Source organism: Carassius auratus, chromosome 31, assembly GCF_003368295.1.
Source record: "Carassius auratus strain Wakin chromosome 31, ASM336829v1, whole genome shotgun sequence".
Taxonomy (NCBI): domain Eukaryota; kingdom Metazoa; phylum Chordata; class Actinopteri; order Cypriniformes; family Cyprinidae; genus Carassius; species Carassius auratus.
In genome coordinates, this window is record NC_039273.1 from 5,272,516 (window position 1) to 5,290,984 (window position 18,469).

Below are 18,469 nucleotides of genomic sequence, written 5' to 3' on the forward strand. Positions count from 1 at the left end.
GCTTACAGTAAAGAAATATGCCTGTCTAAGCAGTATTTGTTCTGCTGAGTTAAGCAGAACACTGCTGTATCATTTCAGGATTGCTCAGCGATGTGTAAAGTACTCAGTACCATAGAGACTGGAGGAGGTATTTTAGTTTCAGAGATATAAAAGAGCAGATAAATGTATTGAAAACCACTGAAGCAGTGGTGAAAGTGGATAATAAATGTTTGACAGGTGAAATATATTGGGATTATTTAACACGCACAGGCCTCACAGTTGCTATGAACCGACACCAGGTGTCACTAACGAGTCATTTCCAATAAAACACATCACTAATGTAATAAAACACTTGTTTATGTGGTCTGATAAAGGTTTATGTACTTATAATGAATGTCCATTTTAATATGCTATTGTTATCATGTAAAATTACACAGCTGTTTTCTTGTTGAAATGTTTACTTGTGCTATATGTGAGGCTTGAGCAGTAAAGTTATAACGTAGGCTACAGTACATGCTATAAACAACCATGTGCCTTCACTCTTTGAAACTTAAAAGCTGTGGAGAGGCTGATTTAAAACAGACCATCTTTCATAAATGAGGAATGAGTGAATGAGGGATTATCTCTCTTGTCAGGCCAAGATATAAAATGGGTGGGGTGCGTGTTTCTCAGATAAGCGCAGCGAGCACATTTGAAGTCTGCTTTAATATGTCCAGCTCTGACCATTTAAAATACTTCCTGAGGGAACGAAGTTGTTTTTATAGAGGTCATTCAGTTTCCCTGATAAAAGAGGAAGAAATACAGCTGTATATAGCAAAATGGTCACAGGTCAAAAGTTTAGAATAGATTACATTTTTTTTTTTTTTTTTAAGTTTCTGAAAAAGGCTTTTCTGCTCACCAAGACTGCATTTATAAAAAATAATAATAAATAAATAAATAAAAATAACTTTTTATTTGAAAATATTTGAAAATAATTTATTGCTGTGATGGTAAAACTCAAATTTCAGCAGCCATTACTCTAGACTTCAGTTTCACATGATCCTTCAGAAATGTGACCCTGGACCACAAAACCAGTCTGAAGTCACTGGGGTATAACTGTATCAATAGCCCAAAAAAAACCTTTTTATGGGTCAGAATTATAGATTTTTCTTTTATGACAAAAATCATTAGGATATTAAGTAAAGATCATGTTCAATGAAGATACTTTGTGAATTTCCTGTAGTAAATATTTTAAAACTTAATATGCATTAAGAATTCATTTGGACAGATTCTAAAGCAATTTTCTCAGTATTTAAATTTTTTTGCACCCTTAGATTCCAGATTTTCAAATAGTTGTATCTCTTAGTTGTATAGATATATCCTAATAAATCACAGCTACATCAGTGGAAAGCTTACAGATGTTGTATAAATCTCAATTTAGAAAAAGCTGTGTGGTCCAAAGTCACGAATGATTCTAATATGAAAACAAACAAACAAACATTTCCTGTTGTTACTGGTGAAAACAGTTGTGCTGCTTTTTGGAAACTGGACAACACTAGCATTCAAAAGTTCAGGATAAGTAATATATATATAAAAAATAAGAACTGTTAATTATTAATAATTGAGCACCAATAATAGTTGATGCCAGAGCAAATCAACATATTATAATAATTCTTAAGGATCATGTGAGACTGAAGACTGGAAAAATGATTCTGAAAATTCAGATTCATCATTACAGGAATAAATTACAAATTATATTATATATAACATCTATTTTAGATTGCAATATTATTTCACAAGATAACAGTTTTGTTGTATTTTTGATCAACTAAATGCAGCCTTGATGATCATAAGAGACTTCTCTTAAAAACATAAAAAAATCTTACATTTTACATACTTTTAACCAGTAGTGAACATGGGTTTACTTCACAGTTTAATGTGCATTTATTTTATGTTGACTTCCTATGTAATATTACCATAATGTTGAAGGATGATTGGCATATTTTTAAAAGGGTGAGCAGCATATAAATGTGTCCCAGGGAGCTATGATGCTGGAATCATTCAACGCTTTGTGGTTAAGTCAACACAGTTACTATAGCAATCAAAACCACAGTTTCTATAGGAGCACACACACGCGCGCACACACACACACCAACACACTGAAGTTAGCCATGTATTAATGAAACCGAACAAGAGAGAAGAAGTTCAAAATAAAACCTTATACTGATGTTAGCAATTAAATGCATGGCAAATAGTTGCCATAAAGCACTGAGGAAGAAACTGATATTGTAGGTTACACTGTCAAACATCATCAGATTTAAGCTTTCAGAGGGACGCCCTTGTTAGGGAACACCCTTGCACTGACTCACACATTCCATAAACTGAACAGATAAACCGGAGACTGCCATCAAGACCTCACCAGACTGCATTCATTTGAACTTTTGTTATTCAAATACACATACACTATAGCAACTTCATCTACATCAACATATTTATGCTGAACGATAAATACTCTTGAACATTCACAGATTTTTGGAAATGATTCTGTCATGATTTACATCTCAAAGTCATCCACAACGTAGGCTGCATTTATTTGATTAAACATATAATAATACCCAAATATTGTTAATACTGTTAAAACTATTTTATTTTATTCCTGTTATGCAAAACTGATTTTTTTTTTTTTTTTTGCATCATTACAGTATTCAGAGTCACACGGCCCTTTAGAAATCATTCTAATATGTTGATTTGATGCTCAAGAAGAAATAGAAAGTTTAAAAGAACAGCACTGAGTCTATTTGATATCGATGAGAATGATAAATGTCCTTATTATTACTTATTGTTTTTCTTAAAGGAAAATACTAATTCTATTCAGCAAGGGCATACATAAAATGGATCAAAAGTAAAAATAACTTTTCTATTTTTAAACTTTATTTTGTGTGTGTGTGTTTGTGTACATGGCTACATTCATGCATGGTATAGGTCAAATGACAACAAGGACAATAGTGTCGTAAAACAAGAATTTCTTTACATACCAAGAAACCAAGAAATTGTTACGTACTGTAGGCTGCGGATTAAATACGTTATTTAGATATATATTTAATAGGTAGACATTGTAGGCTATACTGTACTGAGCAGCAGAGTAAGTGTAAAACAGCTAAATGATTTGACTCATCTGTTGGCAGTCTCTGGTAGAATTACGTCACAGAATGGGCGTTTCCTCGAACATGACGGTCTAGTGCACGAGCACGACGGACTATGATGCGCCTTTTCCATTTAATTTTCCAGGTTTTTTTTCCATCCGCAGCGGGAAAGTGACTAATGACGCTAATATGGGGAATATTCTTATCCGTGTAGTAGTGCTTTATCGTTATTTCATCCTCTAGCGTACCGCCCGCTAAGTTTTTTTCCGCCGGTGATTGTGAACTCACGACAAGTGTTTGCTGCTGAAAAACAAAATAACAATGACAAGTGTGAAGGTGTTGCAACTGCTTCTACTAGCGCTTTCAATGGTCTCAGTTGGAGCAGGTAAGCTGATTTTCCTTCCCTTTAATTTTAAACCCAGTCAGTCACTTCGGATAATTTCAGTAGCCTACATTGAATTAATGCAGTTAGTTACTCGAACAGATGCAGCTTATCCACGAGACAACCTTGGGTTGGGTTGATAGTTTTCAGTGAATTTTGTTTTATGTTTTTATTCTCGAAAAGTGGAACAAATTATTCCTAAAACATGATATCTAAGATATCTGTAGGTGGACCCACAATCATATTGTCAAATACAAATTTTTTTATTAATTATAAGAAAAATAAAATGCATTTAAAGGGGAAAGTACTACCGAGATGTCTCTTATGCTTACAAAAACTGCATTTATTTGATCAAAAACACACTAAAGACAGTAATTGTGATTTATAATTGCAATTTTAAATAACTTTTCTATTTTTAATAGATTTGGAATGAAATGTTTCTCAGGCAAATCTTGAAAACAATTCTGCTGCTTAATAGTTTTGTGGAAACTGTGATACTTTTTAAAATAATTATTTGATAACATTTCAAAATAACTGCATTTGACATAAAAATCTGTTGTTACACTATAAATATACTGAAAAGTATTTATTTCTTTACACACACACACACACACACACACACATCTTACTGACCCTAAACACTTGACTAAAATCTATTATTGTGGTTGTTTTAGCAGACTGTCCGTTTCCTTTTTTTAATGGCAAAATTGTCTTATCATCGGAATCCTTACTGAAGAACAGTTTCCCAGACAGTTCAGAAGCGTTAGTGGAATGTGCTAAAGGATATGAGAGAGAAGAGGGTCCGACTTCCATCATCTGCCTGAATGGGGTCTGGAGTGAAGTGAAATTGAAATGCAAAAGTAATTCAATTTTGACTTCTAAATTGGGATGTTCCCCTTAATAGAAAAGGATCAAGTATGTTTTATATTAAACTAGTATGTTTGGTTTCATTTCAGAAATAGACTGTGGAGAACCTAAACCTTCACTGCATATGAGTTATGACACCTCAGAAGGAACATTGTTTGGTGCCTACATAAAAACCATATGTGAGACGGGGTAAGCACTGATGCGGCCTTTACTGTCCATATTACACTCATACTTGTAATTGATTTTTTTTTCTTTAATCCAGATATGATCTGGAAGGATCAAGCTTCAGGCAATGTCTTGTTTCTGGCTGGAGTGGAAAGGCTGAATGTATACGTGAGTCCTCATCTTTGGATTGCTGCATATCAGTGTTATTTTAATATTTTTAAGACATTATGATAGTGTTTATTAATATTTAAAATTTTTTATTTTAAGTTTTAGTAATTTTAAACGTGTTTTTGTCATGTTTATTCCTTTTTTATATATATTTATATAGTTTTTAATATTTATTCTTATTTGAATACATCAAGTTAAACTTATTGAAAATTAAAACATTGCCTTAACCACATGCTGAAATTGAATACGTTTACAGTTTAATTTAATGTTAATTTTATTTATTTTATAATTTACTGTGATAAACATGATTGAATGTTCACTATCAACATCAGTGTTGTCCAGAGCAACTTTAGTCAGAGATGTTAACAGAGATGATAACAGCTTCTCTTTCACCCTGTCTTTTATAGTGACAACATGCGAAGTGCCAGATCCAATTGAAAATGGCGTGATGATTGTGCCCAGAGTCATACCGGAGTTTAATGATGTCATTACGTTTTCCTGTGATGATAACTACGTCCTTGTTGGAAACAGCACCATTACATGTGGTGAATATGGGGATTATAGTTCACCACCTCCGACATGCATAGGTCAGTTTTTTAATTAAAGTTTTTACTCCAGTAAATTCCAAGCGTAAAAATAATCCAATAATTTTTTGTCCTAATTGGCTGCATTGAAAACATTGAACAATATCATTGGTCCAGCATCTAGCTCCACACACTGTAGATGTGTATGGAGTTCAGCAGTTTTCAAGATCTTACCTGTGATCAGTCTGAGCATGCATTTGGTCTCAATCACTGGTGTTGCAGCACCATCAGGGCACAGCGTGTTAGAACTGGTGGAGTTCAGCCTGATGAACTCATCCTGCTATTCTTGCACAGCATAGTTGCATTGCATTGCCTTTTCAGTTTATTGTATTATATTGTTTTGTCCCATAACTGATGTGTTTATTTATGTTTGCTGACATCTCAAGGTAACCTTCTACCTAAAGGTTCCCTTCTTCTTGTTCAGTAGGTCCTTTAGGCCTTTTGAGATTTATGGATTTTTTGTCTTAGTTATGTTGAAGGGATCTGTAATAGAGAGTCTTCAGTGACTCACTGCTTCGGTCTGTTTCCGCCAAGCCCTACAGAATCATCTCAGGCTTGTGTTTACTCTTCATCATAGTCCTGGTGGTGACAGGCAGTTGTAATGCTGTTTCTAGGGAGGAGATGTATCATTCTGTGGAACCATCATGGTCCAGATTGGGGAGTATCAGATGTGCTGGAGTGTTGGAGTGTTAATAGAGAGAAGAGTAGAAAACTTTTCAAATGAACTAATTACTTTTAAATTTCATTAGCCAATGTGCAGAACCTTTTTGTTTTTTAATTTAATGTTTACTTAAAGATTAATTAAATAATCATTAGATTGGAATAATAATAAATGGCATGTGTTATTACAAGCACTTATTTTATGAAAATCTGAATTTATATATATATATATATATATATATATATATATATATGTGTGTGTGTGTGTGTGTGTGTGTGTATATATATATATATATATATATATATATATATATATAGAAAGTACACTTGATATGGAACAACTGATTAATACAAAAAATATATTTTTTATATATCTCTAAAAATATTGCTCAAAACAATCATCTGTCTGTTATGTCAGTAATGGTTAAAGCAGAAATTATTCTGTAAATGTATCTTTCCAGGGAAACATTCTTTTATAGTCTTGGATTAGACTTTGGAATCTTGTTTTTCCTTGATTTGGGGTTCACTTAACATTACTAAAGGTGGCAAGTAACTAATTACAAATACTTGCGTCACACTAGGCCACTTGAGTACATTTTCACAGTTTTTCAATTTATAATTGAATTGTGCTACTTTTACTTGAGTAGAATAAAACTGAAGTATTCATGGTATTCAACAAAGAATTGTCTATGGAGAAATAGAGCGAGCCAGGACCTTTTAAACTCCTGCGCTTCCGCCAATAACAGACAGGTCTGACTCGAGTGCAAAACCAATCAAACCTTCCAGTTCAGCTGTGGGGGCGGGCCGTTCAAACAGCCTTATGCTGTGCCTGTGACTGTGACTTTAAAAATCACTTGTGAGCACATGGGCGAAGAAACAAGATTTATTTATTCATATATAAAACAAGGCGATATGGACATTACGGTGCGCTAAACACTCTCACGCAGTGCATGTTTCATTCAAACTCGAAGCTCTCGCGCAGAAAGTCCAAAACTGCCCAGTAGAAGTTATAAGTTATGATGTGCAAGAAATCCCTTATATGACCAAAGCATCCTGCTATTGTGGTAGCTAAAAACAGCTAATTTAAGGTCATTTCGAGGTAATAAATATAGTATATGAAGAATAATCCAGTGCTATTGGACATTTCAGTATAGAAACTATTCTGCCTTATTATGTGTTTGTATGAACCAATTCTAAAATCGTAATTAGGAAAATACAGAAAACATAGAATACAAATTATTGAGCAAGTTATTATTATCATCGAGCAGTGTATTTGATTTCTTATCCAATTAAAATACATAAGAAAAAAATAAAGCCTGACAAATAGACAAAATATTTTGGTTTCTGGTGTTCCTTGGTTTTATTTTTATTTTCTTTATGTTTTATATAATTTTTTTTATTTGCTACCCTCACCCCCCGCCCCCTCATCTGAGCTCAAAGCGTTCTGTTACCGCTCCGCTAAAGATCCGCTGATTCCACGAATCCGCTCCATTTTGAAAGCAAAAACAGACTATTTCAGTTGACCATTGTAACTTGACAATGTTTTGACAGTTACTAAAAATAAGTTAATTGCAAAAATTGGTAAATGTGTATAAAGTAAATTTTTCTCAAAATGTAGTAAATATAGTTATTCTTTTAATTTGGTTTTCTCCTAGTTTTTTTTATTTTATTTTGACTGTTCATATACTGAAAGACATTAATTTTGCTTTTATAGTGTTATTTTTTAAACTGTAGGGGTGCTCCGATCACGATCGGCCGAACGTTAATGCGCATCTCGTCAGTAAAGCCGGTTCTCTAATCACTTCATTTTCAGCGTTTATTGGCGCATCTTCTCAGTTAACAACAACTCTGTGTAGTACCAGCTGCTCTATGTGAAATCACACAGTTTTTTTTGACTGTTCATATACTGAAAGACATTAATTTTGCTTTCATAGTGTTTTTTTTTTACTTTAGGGGTGCTCCGATCATGATCAGCCGATCGTTATGCACATCTCGTCAGTAAAGCCGGTTCTCTAATCAGCGGTTAAACTGTTAGCAAGTCTTATGTAGGACAGTGTTTGAACTGAAATGTGTTGGCCATTAGCCTTCATGAAATGCATCAATGCAATGATAATTCACCACATTCATGACTGATAAATCAGTTATGTAAATGGGAGAGACTGACTCCGTAGTATACCTGCAGCAGGTGCACAATAACTTTTCGTATATGACATCACTGCTGGTGAGAGGGGCACCATCTCGTTCTTCTTGCATCTATTATGAAGTCTGAAATCATTACAGAGAGTGCTGTCTTCTCTTTTAACTATATTTGTAACAACCCTCCCCCCAGTGCCTCTTTTTTTGGTTTGGGCCACTGCCCCTCAAAAACGGCCCTGCTCAGTTCTGAAATGATGGTTGTGTCCCTATGTGTGCAGTACAGAAAACAGAGCACGAGTCTTCTTGTGCTTGAATGGTTTAAAGTCATATCAAAATGTGCACAAAGGAATCAATGAGGAATCTAAATTGTAATTTTATAACTAGATGATTCATAACCCTAAGTAACGTATTCTAGAATTGGAGTAGATTTTAGTTTCCCAAGACTATGTATGGGGAATCCAAAATCTGTTCCAATTCTAGAATACGCTACTTAGGGTCAGAATACGTTACTTAGGGTCTTTCCCACCAAAGATGAGTTTTTACAGGTTTTTGTGTTTTCACTGTTATAGACTCGGTGGCGCTATTACACATCTTCTAAACAAGCACAAAACCCCCCAAACCAAAACACACGTGAACAGGACGGAGAAACGAGCAATCTCTAATGTAAACAGATGCATATTAAAAATAATGCGATCATCAGCAATAGACCGTATACAGGTGCTTTTCAATAAATTAAAATGTAGAGGAAAAGTTTTTCATTTATTTCAGTAATCCAACTCAAATTGTGAAACCCATGTATTAAATTCAGAGCACACAGACTGAAGTAGTTTTAGTCTCTGATTCTTTTAAATGTGATGATTTTGGCTCACATTTAACAAAACCCACCAATTCACTATCTAATCAAATTAAAATACTTCATAAAACCAATAAAAAATTTTTAAAAAAGCATTTAGTGAATTGTTGGCATTCTGGAAAGTATGTTTATTTAATGTAGATGAATCCAATACTTGGTAGGGGCTCCTTTTGCTTTAATTACTGCCTCAGTTTGGCGTGACATGGAGGTGATCAGTTTGTGGCACTGCTGAGGTGGTATGGAAGCACAGGTTTCATTTACAGTGGTCTTCAGCTCATCTGCATTTTTTGGTCTCTTGTTTCTCATTTTCCTCTTGACAATACCTCATAGATTGTCCATGGGGTTCAGGTCTGGTGAGTTTGCTGGCCAGTCAAGCACACCAACACCATGGTCATTTAACCAACTTTTGGTGCTTTTGGCAGTGTGGGAAGGTGCCGAATCCTGTTGGGAAATGAAATCAACATTTTCAAAAAGCTGGTTAGCAGAAGGAAGCATGAAGTGCTCCAAAATTTCCTTTTAAATGGGGGCAATGACTTTGGTTTTCAAAACACACAATGGACCAACACCAGCAGATGACATTGCACCCCCAATCATAACAAACTGTGGAAACTTAACACTTCAAGCAACTTGGGCTATGAGCTTCTCCACCCTTCCTCCAGACTCTAGGCCCTTGGTTTCCAAATAAAATACAAAACTTGCTTTCATCTGAAAAAAGGACTTTGGAGCAATGGCAACAGTCCATTTCTTTTTTTTCTTAGACCAGGAAAAATGCCTCTGACGTTGTCTGTGGTACAGGAGTGGCTTAACAAGAGGAAGACAACAACTTTAGCTAAATTCCTTGACATGTCTGTGTGTGGTGGTTCTTGATGCCTTGATCCCAGCCTCAGTCCATTCCTTGTGAAGTTCACTCAAATTCTTGAATCCATTTGCTTGACAATGCTCATAATGCTGCGGTTCTCCAAAATCATCACAATTAAAATAACCAAAGACTTAAACTACTTCAGTCTGTGTGCACTGAGTTTATTTAATACATCAGTTTCACAATTTAAAGTTGAATTACTGAAATAAATGAACTTTTCCTCGACATTCTAATTTATTGAGAAGCACCTGTATAAATGAAAACTGCATAAAGTTACGGAGGGAAATCTTGATCCAGGAAGTGGTATATGTCTGTGCAAGCGTTGTGCAAGCTTTGGAGGTTGGGATGGAAGGGATTTACCTGATTTTTGCCATGATAATAATACTGAATATTATCCAGATGTATTTTTTGATAAAAAAAAAAATGTTCTCGCCTTTTTCCTCAAACCTATTACATATTCAAATATTCATATAGCAAAATATAGAGCCCATCAAATTTTAGTGAAAATCATCAGAATTGCTGGTGGTGGCTGGCTACTTTTTTCAAAAATGCTGGCGGGGAAAGAGTTAACTATATTATTCGGCTAACAAGGAAATATTTAGCAGTAAGAGTTAGAATTAATGTGAATGATATCTAAGATTTTTTTTATTTATTTATTTTTATTATTAGTTATCTTTATTAGAAAATTGAGAAATCAGAATCAGAAAAATTCAAACAATGCCCAACCTTACACATACCCTCATAATGTTTTACTGCCACATTTCTATTAACACAGTTTTAAACAACTTCTTTTCAAAATTATGGCGAAAAATTTAATTTTCAAAATTAGTTATAAACCGTTGCTCTTGGTAACTGGGATAGGTAATATGTTTGCTTGACGTAGCGTCAGACATAACAATTTATGAGGCTAATATCACGTTTGGGTCCAGAATCACTATATAAATTCAGTAGTGTTTGAAACCGTTAGCTTCTGTGATTCCATGTTGCCTCTTATCACAGTGAGACAGAAAATATTCTTTCTAAAAATATTTACTGTGATACAAGCTATGTCAATTAGCATTGCATTACAATCGGGTGTTTATGGTCTTCTACATATCATCAGTCAAAGTGTCTCTATCTGCATTTTATTCAGCTGTGGTGATATCTGATGCATTTCTCCATGAAAGGGATTTCCTGGGTCTCACTTGTGAAACAGACATTAAAGTACTAACTCTGCTCCATAATGCTCACGTCGTCTAATTTTGGGTAAAACAAAATACAATTAATACTAAAGAACTTTGTAATGCTGTATCTTGAGTAGTTTTTCAGCAAACTACAATTTTACTCTTACTTGAGTCTTATTATATTTAATATTTAATTTCTTAGTACTCTTTCCACCACTCAACATTATTGAAATGCCATGCATGCTGCAGTGTGCCAGATGTCTTAGTGTGGTTTCAGTAGCATATTTTGCGTATTACAATCTGCCAGTATTTACTTCTTAACAAAAACACTGTCCTTTTGTTTAGCCTTTTCATGTTTTATAATCAACTTTACTCAAGTTTCCTTTCTATTTCCAGCTATTGAATGTCCAGTTCCTGAAATTAGTTTTGGTACCTAGACTGAAGGAAGTCTTCCATACTCTTTTAAAATAGAAGCCACGTTTGAATGCTGGCCAGGTTACAGGATGAAAGGTTTAGCCATGTCAGTGTGTGAGAAGACTGGGCTGTTATATGACTCACAATGGCTCATGTAACTCCGAATACGTGAAACTGTTGTAGAACCACTGCATTATCAAACAAAGATGCTACATGAACAGTTTTTGATTTAAATTAGATTGTAAGATTTTACAATTTAAAGCAAAAACAGAATGGTCTGACTTTAAGTTTGTGAAACTATACTGCATAAAACATCTGAATGAAACAAAAACAGCAGATGATCTGAATAAGAACGTAAATTCACTCTCTGCCAGCAGGTGTAAACCGCAGATGTTTACCGCTGTAAACAAAATAGCGCTGCGCTGCGCTTATAAACACTACTTTAATATGCATTATACAGAAGCAAGATGAAACAGAAATAGCATCTAATGTTTCTAAAGAATTTCAGTTCCCCTCAGAAATACATAAACCCCCACTCCGAGTCCAGTATTTAGTATCAAATTATATAAAATATGAAGCAAATTTATGAATGATGGGCGTTCCAGTTCTTCAGAAATCTGTGGATCTTTCTCCAGTGGTTTACCATTCCATATGCATTATGTTCAAATCAACTGAATTGTCTAGATGTTTATGGAACATGTGGAATTTTGAATTAGAGTAGATGGAGAAAGCAGATAATGATGTATTGATTTTTTTTTTCAGCCATCACAACACCAACAGAAGAAAGCACTACCACAGACAAAGCTACAACAACAGACATGACAACAGCCTCCACCCGCTCACATGGTAAGGAGTCCAGCACCGCCCGCATGAAACAGCAGACAGTCTGAATAAGAACGCAAATTCACTCTCTGCCAGCAGGTGCAAACCACAGGCAGGAATCAACGCTAAGGATTTTAGTGCCACAAAAGATAAAATATTTGCTTTTATCATGGTTTTTGATCTGTTATGTTGTATTCTAATAGATAAGATAATATGAAAATCCATATTTTAGATACCAATTACATTTTACAATTCTCAATTCCAATTTCGATACAACAGTAAAAATCAACATAAATATAAAGTTTAAACATTATTAAAGACAAGTGACAGCCAGTAAATAAGAACAAATAGTAATAGCACAATTTAATATATATCCATAGCACAAAAATACAAATGAAATGATGCTTTTTGTTTTTAGTTGTGTAAATCACATACAAAATAGCATTTGCTCCTTGATTTTTCATAGCCATTTGATAATGAATTGGAAAAAAGTGCAATGTTTGATTTATATCAGACTGTATGATTTCAAAAACAGAATAACCTTACTTTGTGAAATCATTAAACATCTGTATGAAACAGAAACGGTAGACTGGCTGAATGTGACACAGATTCACTCTCTTGTCAGCAGGCGGCGCTTACGGAACACTGATACGGCGTTTCCTTGGTTATCACTGTAAACACAACAGGGCTATGCGTATTAACAATAATTTTAATGCATTATTAGGAGACAAAATTAAAAGAAAATCCAATTTCTGAAAACAGTCAGTTCCGTTCCCCTTAGAAACACATTCAAATGAAATTCAATGTTTGGATTTTTTTTTCAACATCGTCAACAGTGATCTTGTTCTGCCTGCTACAATACTTTCTCTTTGTGTCCATCTTCAGCATTTCTGGCCTCTGTTAATGGCCGTTTACAGATTAAGTATAATAATAATGTAATATTTCCACACAAATGGCCGTTGGGAAAATGATTGCAGTGCAGTTTGTGTGCAAGCATGGAACATAAAATAGTCTGAAATTAAACAAAAAATTTCCAGGAGATCGGAGCATCTGTATTCCAGTGTATAAATTTAATATAGATTAATTATTGTTAAAGCTACAAAGTTACTTTCCAAGAGGGCTATTTTGACAGTTTTGTACGTTTTTGCCTGTTGAGGGCGGTCGCACGAGCCCTGGCAGGTGTTTACCTCTGTAAACAAAGTAGCACTAGATGTTGTCTAGAGGTTTATGCGAAATGTGGAATTTTGAAATGGAGTAGATAGAAAAAGCACATAATGATGTATTAATTTTTTTTCAGTCATCACAACACCAACAGAAGAAAGCACTACCACAGACAAAGCCACAACAACAGATATGATTTCAGCCTCCACCCGCTCACATGGTAAGGAGTCCAGCACCGCCCGCATGAAACAAAAACAGCAGACAGTCGGAATAAGAACGCAAATTCAGTCTCTGCCAGCAGGTGTAAACCGCAGGTGTTTACCGCTGTAAACAAAGCAGTGCTGCGCTTATAAACACTACTTTAATATGCATTATACAGAAGCAAGATGAAACAGAAATAGCATCTAAACATTTCTAAAGACAGTCAGTTCCCCTCAGAAATATATAAGCCCCCACTCCCAGTCCAGTATTTAGTAATTAGATAAAATATGAAGCAAATTTATGAATGATGGGCGTTCCAGTTCTTCAGAAATCTGTGGATCTTTCTCCAGTGGTTTACCATTCCATATGCATTATGTTCAAATCAACTGAATTGTCTAGATGTTTACGCAGCATGTGGAATTTTTTCAATTGGAGTAGATAGCAAAAGCAGATAATGACATAATTTTTTTCCAGTCATAACAACACCAACAGAAGAAAGCACTACCACAGACATGACCACAGCCTCCACCCGCTCACATGGTAAGGAGTCCAGTACCTCCTGCAAGAAATAAAAACAGCAGACAGTCTGAATAAGAACCCAAATTCAGTCTCTGCCAGCAGGTGTAAACCACAGATGTTTACCACTGTAAACAAAGCAGTGCTGCACTTATAAACACTACTTTAATATGCATTATACAGAAGCAAGAAGAAACAGAAATACCATCTAAACTGACTGAAACAGTTCCCCTCAGAAATACATTCATATAAACCCACTCTCAGGTGTGCTATAGCCCTTATGGACATTGTTCAGTGAAGCTACATGAACATAAATAAATTGCAGCAGACGTGACTGAATATGAATGTGTGTTGACATCATAACGGTGTTCATATATAGAAGCTGAAGTCTTTCTAATGATACTCAGTTTGTCCATGTGAAGTAAGAATGTAATGTTTTAATGTGTTGTGTATGTGAAACAACAGTTTTCTGAAGCCGCCGGTGGACTTTGCTGGTTAAGTTAACAGTTAATTCTCAGTTGACAATGTTGCATAGGTACTTTGAACCTGTATATCTTCCAGCACTAGTAATGGGTGGGAATTTATTTTCCAAGACATGATGTGAGGGATTAGAATGCCTGTGTACAATCAAGGGAAACTCTGCTGCATTCTACTGATTTAAAGATGCAAAAATGTTAGAAGGAGCTGAGAGAACGGCACTTGTACTGATGGCTAAAAGCACCATCAAATTATATAAAATATGAAACTAATTTATGAATGATAATCGTTCTAGTTCTTCAGAAATCTGTGGATCTTTCTCCAGTGGTTTAGCATTCCATATACTTTAAATCAACTGAATTGTCTAGATCTTTACGCAGCATGTGGAATTTTTAATTAGAGTAGATGGCAAAAGCAGATAATAATGTATTCATTTTTTTTTTCAGTCATAACACCAACAGAAGCAAGCACTGCCACAACAACAGACATGACAACAGACATGACTACAGCCTCCACCCGCTCACATGGTAAAGTGTCCAGCCCACAAAATCAAGTTTTTCAGGATTGACACTTGTTATGGATATGCTGTAATGGTTACTTGATGTATTTTATTGTAGAGGGACTAATAGAAGTGCACACCACTGACTTCAAGAGTGAGTCCTCCTTTAAATCCTGTTAAAAACTGTACTGAATTAAATGTCTGACTATATCAACCTCAGGGAAAGTAATATGGTTACTGTAGATGGAGGTGACTAGTTTGTCATACAACATATGCCATCATGTGATATATCTCTGATGATGATGATGATAATGGCATATTTTATCTTGTTCAAGTTCCAAATAGAGAAGAGCCACCACATACTTTATCTATTGAATGTTTATTCATGTGTCTCATTGTTTCTAATAACACAGATGATCTTGTGGGTTTTGTAGCTCCCTTGACGATGAAAGCTTCCTTAGCTACCACGCTGATTTTAACTGTCTTGCTGATTATAGCGTGTAAGTATATAAATTATTTGGATTGAGCTACAGTTCATAGATATAGTATAAACCATTCATTTTGGGGTCAGTAAAGGTGTTTTTGATGTTTTTTTTTTTTTAATATAATTTTAGTCAGCAAGAATGCATTAAATTGATCAAAAGTGATTGTAAAGACTGTAAATAAATGGTGTAATTTTGTACATTTTAGTAAGAATCCTATCACGGTTTCCAAAAAAAATAAATAAGCAGCATTGAATATTAGAGTAATGGATGCTGAAAAATTCAGATTTGCATCACAAGGATAAATAGCATTTTAAAATATTTAAAAATAGAAAACATAACAGTAAAATTGCAATAACATTTAACAATATTACAGTTCTTAATGTATTTTTATCAAATAAATGCAGCCTTGGTGAGCATAAGAAACTTTCAACAATGAAAAAAAACTAAATCTTATTGACCCCATTCCAAATAATTTTAAAAAAATATATTCTTACTCTCTGCTTTTACAGTGATTGGTTTTTTGATATATCGTCAATTAAAATACAAAGGGTGAGTATATCTCTAAATCTGTGTACTAAGTCACTCTAGTGCAGCTGAGCTGAGCATGGCCAACTTTCACTCCACTTCAACTGAATGCTGCTGTACACATGCATTCCTCCACACATTAACATCATGTTTTCTCTTGCCTTTTCCTGGCAAGGATCTTTTCCCATCTTTTCATTTGCTGTTGCTTCATTATGAGATAGACACACACCTTGATTCATCTTTTTACTATCAATGAGAAAGCTAGCTTTCCTTGTGCTTGATTTGTGGCTGTTACACTCTTTTAATTGTTCAATTCATAGTTTGATTCTCTTGTACAATGACAGAAGGAGTGCTTTTGGGCTAATAAAGATTATACAGTGACACAGAAAATAAATAGTGACACAGTGTCCTGGTTTGAAGGAAGTCAGAAAGTCCATGCAAGTACCCAACCTTAACATTTACAGGAATTCCCAGCATGGTTATCATGAGTTAATGGCAAACAGCCTCAATCTTAAGTAAATTATTGCTGATGTACCTTGAGAGGATGTATTACAGGTCATCGTCTGGGTACACCATGAGCTGTAGTAGGTAAAAAAAAAAAAAACGTTTTAATTAAAAGGTGTGATGTTGCAAAGGAAAGGCTGGTCTGGTGCTTCTGGGAAAATTATAAAAATATAAATGCAGAGCTAATGTCTGACCAGTTACTAATGACATCCAAACAGCATGCAGAGCTGATGGCTAATTGAATGAATATATATATATATAAGTGTTCAATAATTAATGTGTTATAATGACTTTATCTCCTTTTTTGGTAATGCTGCATAGTTCATACAATACTGGTGAAGATCTGCCGACAAAAGAAGAGTTATTGCATTATCAAAGAGTTTAAACTCAAGGTATTCACCCATGTCTGAATCTTCATTCACTGAAAAAAAATTATTCATTTAATTTACAAAGAAATTTTATGGTAAGTGGATGCAATCAATTTATTTTAGCTACATTTAAATAAAAAAAAATGTTGTCAAAGTTAATCAACTAAATACGTTTATTTAAAAATAGCTAAAATAAATAGATTGCAACCGCTCACCATAAAAAAAACTTGTTGGTGTTAGCTAAATGTGATTTATTTTTTCTTTTTCTTTTTTCTGTTGTCATGACTTCATCTCAGACTAACACACTCAATAGTTGTGAGTTAGTTCTGGCATTAGTTGCAAAATAGTCTCATTTAATAATTCTTATAATGTGTTATTGTGTCATGTTTATTGTTCTTAATGTGCTTTCTCTGGACTCTTCACCACAGGGCAAACAATCGGACGGCTCCTTTGCTTTAGCATTATTCCTGCACACGGATTCTTTGGAAGTTTAACATTTTGGACTTTGTTCTATTTTATAAACTAGATATTGTATTTATTTATAACTGCTAAAAAATGTTTTGCTTTTTAGGAATATATTAGTTTTTGATTAAAACACAAGGTGATATTTTTATATATTTTATAAAATATTTTTTAATTTAATTTTATTCAATAAAATATTTTCTTTTATTTTCTTAGTGAAGTACTCGATGTGTTTCTTTCTGCACAACATGACTAAATCCTAACCTCAGAATTTCCTCATCTTGTTACCAAGAACCCACCCAAAAGAATCTCATGTTTCCACTTGTTTGTTTTCACATTTTAAAAGTGTGGTTTTAGTGAATCATTGTAAAGTAAGATATTTACAATGTGCCACAGCCCGGTCAGATTTTCTGTGAGTATATGGTGAAAGGAAACCTGATCCTAAATGAGCAAACGTTTCTAATGTGAGTTGTAATACTTTTTCACTGCCCTTTCAAAAGTATTCCTTTTGCGTAAGCAGTAGACCAAACAATAATGTGGTTTCCAGGACAATGTCAGAGGTAGTTGAGGCTATTCAACCCAAATACTTCATCAACTGGAGAATCATTTTGACTGTGCTCTATACAGAGACCTTGGCCAAAACCCATGAAAGAAGGGCAATGTGTCTTCACAAACGAAAGAATGTGGTGGTTTCTTAAGTTCTTATGGTGTCACTGACAGGAATGGTGCAAGTTTAGTGTGTCTATTTATTTTTCTGACCACATACAAAGCTATTCTAAACTTTTAACCTGAAACAATGAACTCATTGAGTTAAAACTTCTCGGTAGGCTTCGCTGTCTCGTAGTAACTCAGATCTTTTGTTATATACTTGAGTAAGCATCTTCATTTATTCCAGACGGTGTAAAACTGCAGTCCAGGAGCCCATAACTTTGACATATGGGAGGAGACGGTGAAGTGAAGAATTCCAGAAAGAAATGTAACCATTAAAATCAGACCAAATGTAATATATTTAAGAATACCATGTATGTTGTCATCTCGGAAAAGTCCCATAGTCTAGAACTGTAGATGAGTCATTGTTTGGGTGGATGTTTAGCTGT

General features: G+C 34.5%; 1 protein-coding gene across 12 annotated transcripts; it reads left to right on the top strand.

Moving 5' to 3' along the window:
* Positions 1-3,156: 3,156 nt before the first annotated feature.
* LOC113050302 (complement decay-accelerating factor-like) lies at positions 3,157-17,525 on the top strand. Of its 12 annotated transcripts, none has more exons than XM_026213132.1 (14): positions 3,158-3,486; positions 4,161-4,343; positions 4,440-4,539; positions 4,613-4,683; positions 5,091-5,270; positions 12,115-12,198; positions 13,472-13,555; positions 14,011-14,076; positions 14,976-15,056; positions 15,147-15,182; positions 15,442-15,528; positions 16,023-16,062; positions 16,864-16,934; positions 17,339-17,495. In XM_026213132.1, the coding sequence occupies exons 1-13, from the start codon at positions 3,423-3,425 to the stop codon at positions 16,925-16,927; spliced, it is 1,140 nt and encodes a 379-aa protein (XP_026068917.1). In that variant the 5' UTR covers positions 3,158-3,422; the 3' UTR covers positions 16,928-16,934; positions 17,339-17,495. The 12 variants fall into 12 exon arrangements, with proteins under 12 accessions (XP_026068926.1, XP_026068917.1, XP_026068919.1 ...); XM_026213130.1 differs by having other exon boundaries at positions 3,159-3,486; positions 4,158-4,343; XM_026213133.1 differs by having other exon boundaries at positions 3,159-3,486; positions 4,158-4,343; positions 15,463-15,528.
* The last annotated feature ends 944 nt before the right edge of the window (positions 17,526-18,469 follow it).